The following is a 4,205-nucleotide window of genomic DNA, read 5'->3' on the forward strand; positions in this document are numbered from 1 at the left end:
GCAACTGGTGTGTAATGAGCTTCGATCCGACAGCTGACTGCCTGGCACGTCAAAACCATGAAGGCACTAAATTGATCACTGGACTTCCATGCAACCAAGCCCAGATCCCCAGAGGGATAAAAAGGGCACTCTGCTCCCTGCCATCAGAGAGCTGCACTGTCTGCCTGCTGCTTCTCACCAGTGCCGGGATCTTATCTCCTGCTGCGATGAACCGGCAAACCTACAGCATGCGAGTGGGAGGTGGAGGCAGATCTTACAGCACTGCCTCAGCTATTATTCCAAGCAGCAACAGGGCTGCCTTTAGTTCGATGTCTGTGGCACGAGCTGGAGGAGGTGGAGGTGGTTTTGGAAGGCTCATTGGAGGAGGTGGTGGCAGTGGTGCTGGTTTTGGCAGCAGGAGCCTCTACAACCTTGGTGGTAGCAAGAGGATATCCATTGGTGTTGGAAGCAGCTTCCGTGCTGCTTTTGGGAGTGGAGCTGGTGGTGGCTCTGGCCTGGGAGGTGGTGGTAGTGGCAGCAGCTGTGGACTTGGTGGTGGTGGAGCTGGTGGTGGTCTTGGACTTGGTGTTGGTGGTGGATATGGCTTTGGTGGAGGTGCTGGTGGGCTAGGCTTTGGTGGTGGACTGGGAGGTGGTGGAGGGTTTGGCTTTGGTGGAGTAGGGGGACTGGGAGGATTCAGTGGAGGGTTGGGTAGTGGCAGGAACCCAATGGGGTTTGGTGGTAGCCCACCTGGAGCTGGTACAATCCAAGAAGTGACTGTCAACCAGAGTCTCCTGGCACCGCTGAACCTGGAGATAGATCCAAACATTCACCAGGTGCGAAAAGATGAGAAGGAGCAAATCAAGACCCTCAACAACAAGTTTGCATCTTTCATTGACAAGGTGAGAATTCATCAAGTGCTGTGGAACTGTGATAGAGGGGAAGAGAGGCAGTCATTTAGCTACAAAAATGTGATTTCATAGATCTACAGTCTATTGCATATTTCCTATTTGTAGGTCTTCATCAAAGTAATCAAAAAATAACATAATTCTAAATACTTAGGAGGCAGAATATTGGACTAGAAACTAGTAATAAAAGGATTAGATCCAGGCTCCGTGCCTGAGAAATAAGATACATTAGCTCAAATGTAGAAAGACAGTTTCAGGTCCAGATCTAGCTGCTTAACCCAGCTCTCTCTGTGGAGAATCCCAGCAGACGAGTTGGTCCTCATTGCTTTATTGCCTGCAAGCTCTAGGCCTTTTTATATTGACTGAAGTCCTTCCTTGGCTTTTACTTGGTTAAATACATAGCATATGTGGGCAAAAGGAAAGGCAATTAGGTACTGGTCTTGTGACCTGTAGTACTCAGATCTTAGCTTTAATGAAGGAAGATAAACATCTCTTACAAAGAAAGAAAACCAAAGATGTTAACAAAGGCAACTGATCAAAGGGCTGAACCCACATTTTCTAATGATTGCTCATTGACTTGCTGAATTAAATTGTCTCTAAAGAGAACTGTCCACTGAGGACAAATGTGCTTAGCTGCTGGATGAGCTAACATAGCCCGGGATAATCTGGAGGATATTTATGGTTGGATTTAAATCTTGTCTTGATCACTGGCCATCAGCTCACAGGTATCTTCTGCTAAACCTCTCCACTTCCCAATGCTCAGGTTCGCTTCCTGGAGCAGCAGAACAAGGTGCTTGAGACCAAATGGACCCTCCTGCAGGACCAGGGCCAAAAAAACAACTCAGGCAAAAACAACCTGGACCCCCTCTTTGAGGCTTACATCAACAACTTGAAACGGCAGCTGGCCAACCTGCTCAATGAGAGAGGACGCATGGATGGGGAGCTGAAGAACATGCAAGACCTTGTGGAGGATTTCAAGAACAAGTGAGTGCCTGTTAGTGGCACATCCAGGCACCCTGAGGTGCGATGGGATGCAAATGGTTCAGTTTAGCGTTAAGCAGTAGGATTATTCTCACGTATATTGAGCTTTCTGAAAGCAAAACTCCTAGGCTGAGATATTGACCAAACTTTCTACAGGGAAGTGAAAAAGGTATCTGCAGTCTGTGCTCTAGACCATAACAGAGCACCCAACTAATCCCCATGTGATACACCACTCCTGTGAGGTACATCCCCCTGCAGAACCCTTGTCTTCCTCAACAGCAGCAGACAGGTGGTCCATCATTTTTCCAAACAGAAAATGCAGATTCAGCCAGGACACAACTTGTGATGACACTCACAAAGGAAGATCATCTAAACCAGCCCTACCCTCTTTGCTCCATCTACATTATGTCAAAATGTCATTTAAACTCTTTGAGACATGGGATTCTCACAAATTTGAGCTGGGCAGTTTCCAGTAGGTTGATTTGGAAATGCCATATCCAGCCCAGATAACTGTGCAGTCCAACCTGGACAACTTGGCTGCTAACAGAGGCAGGATTCAGCACGTCTCTCCCTTTATCCCTGCAGATATGAAGAGGAGATCAATCGACGCACAGCGGCCGAGAATGAATTTGTGGTGCTGAAGAAGGTGAGTGGGACGGGAGCTGTTACGGATGCTGAGCTAACCCTAAGGACTGCACAGGCTGGGAGAGCCCTGAAGAACAGGAGAGCTCACGGAGCTGCAGTGTTATCCTTCAAAAGCTGTCATTTGGATTGGTATTTTGGGGGAAAGGAATGGAGGCGCTTGGAGGATGGAGGGAAATTCTTGTCCCACAATATGCACATGTGCTTGCCTGGGCAAAACAGACCATGCAGGTGGTCACTAGTGCTGGGAAGTGCCAAGCAGCCTTCAGTTCCCTCCTTATCCACTAACAAAGCTACTCACAGCACTTCTGTTGGCCAAGAGATGTCCCCTTGGTGCTCTCCCATGGGGACGCACCAAGCACAGCTCCTGCAGTCAGGCAGCACCACTGCAGCAGTGGAAGGTGCTCCAGGCTTGGCCACTTCTTGGCCAAGCTAAAGAAGAGGTACCAGGTGCTGCAGATGGACCCATGGTTGCTCTTTTCCAGGATGTGGATGCTGCTTACATGAATAAGGTGGAGCTGGAGGCCAAGGTGGATGCCCTGACCGATGAACTCAGCTTCCTCCGAGCCCTCTACGATGCGGTACAGATGCCCTTCCCCCCTGACTTCTGTCCTGTTGCCACCCCTGCATGGTGACTGCCATCACTCATGGCATTTGAACAGGTAAGTGCAGCTGGCCCGGGGTCCTCTGTGCTTCCTTGCAGGAGCTGGCTCAGCTCAGTGCACAAGTGTCTGACACTGCTGTCATTCTGTCCATGGACAACAACCGGGAGCTGGACCTCAGCAGCATCATCTCTGAAGTCAAAGCTCAGTACGAGGACATCGCCAACAGGAGCCGGGCCGAGGCAGAGGCTTGGTACCAAACCAAGGTGAACAGACCCAGAGATGCCATGGATGCATTTCTGGGTTAAAACTGCTGCTGGAGCTGTGTGAGGCTGTTTGAGCCATGTCTTGTCCACCTGGACATCTCAGATGGTTTACTCCTCCTTCTGAACCTCAGTTTGAGGAGCTGCAGGCCACGGCTGGGAAGCACGGGGACGACCTGCGCAACACGAAGGGGGAAATCTCTGAGCTCAACCGGCTGATCCAGAGGATTCGGTCAGAGATAGAGAACACCAGGAACCAGGTAGGAATGGCAGGAGTAGCCCATGGAGCCCTGCTTTCTTTTCCCTGAATGGTACAGCTCTGCTTTGCTGTATCAGGAACTTTAGCAGCCACAGAGTATGATGTACCTCATTACATGTGTTGAATTCCCTCCCAAAAAGGGCACCACACTGTACTTTGCATTAAATCATCCTTGCCAGGCTGGCATTTCCACTCCAGCAATATTAACTGTGGGTGAATGACCTCAGCTTTTCTCATTAACACCCCAATCAGAATAGTTTTCTTCCTTGTGTGACTCTTACCCAAAAAGAAAAGCAGCATTTAGGAGTTCCAATCCCTCCTCTTGCAGTGTGCCACCCTGCAGACAGCCATCGGAGACTCGGAGGAGCGTGGGGAGCTGGCTCTCAAAGATGCCAAGGCAAAGATGATTGACCTGGAAGATGCTCTGCAGAAAGCCAAAGCTGACATGGCCCGGCAGCTCCGTGAGTACCAGGAGCTGATGAATGTCAAGCTGGCCCTGGACATTGAGATTGCAACATACAGGAAGCTGCTGGAGGGAGAGGAGAGCAGGTGGGAGCAAAAACCCAGCAGG

At 50.0% G+C, this 4,205-nt stretch overlaps 1 protein-coding gene across 1 annotated transcript in view; it reads left to right on the forward strand.

Moving 5' to 3' along the window:
- The first annotated feature begins 206 nt into the window (after positions 1-206).
- The window catches only part of LOC104395991 (keratin, type II cytoskeletal 5-like), a 16,276-nt gene continuing 12,277 nt past the window's right edge, over positions 207-4,205 (forward strand). Inside the window, exons 1-7 of the mRNA XM_010005770.1 lie at positions 207-881; positions 1,651-1,871; positions 2,454-2,514; positions 2,996-3,091; positions 3,214-3,378; positions 3,510-3,635; positions 3,963-4,183. Of these exons, the coding sequence (XP_010004072.1) occupies positions 207-881; positions 1,651-1,871; positions 2,454-2,514; positions 2,996-3,091; positions 3,214-3,378; positions 3,510-3,635; positions 3,963-4,183 (1,565 nt within the window). The remainder of the gene's footprint in view (positions 882-1,650; positions 1,872-2,453; positions 2,515-2,995; positions 3,092-3,213; positions 3,379-3,509; positions 3,636-3,962; positions 4,184-4,205) is intronic.

This window comes from Chaetura pelagica, unplaced genomic scaffold (assembly GCF_000747805.2).
Source record: "Chaetura pelagica isolate M959 unplaced genomic scaffold, ChaPel_1.0 scaffold861, whole genome shotgun sequence".
In the NCBI taxonomy this organism is placed as follows: domain Eukaryota; kingdom Metazoa; phylum Chordata; class Aves; order Apodiformes; family Apodidae; genus Chaetura; species Chaetura pelagica.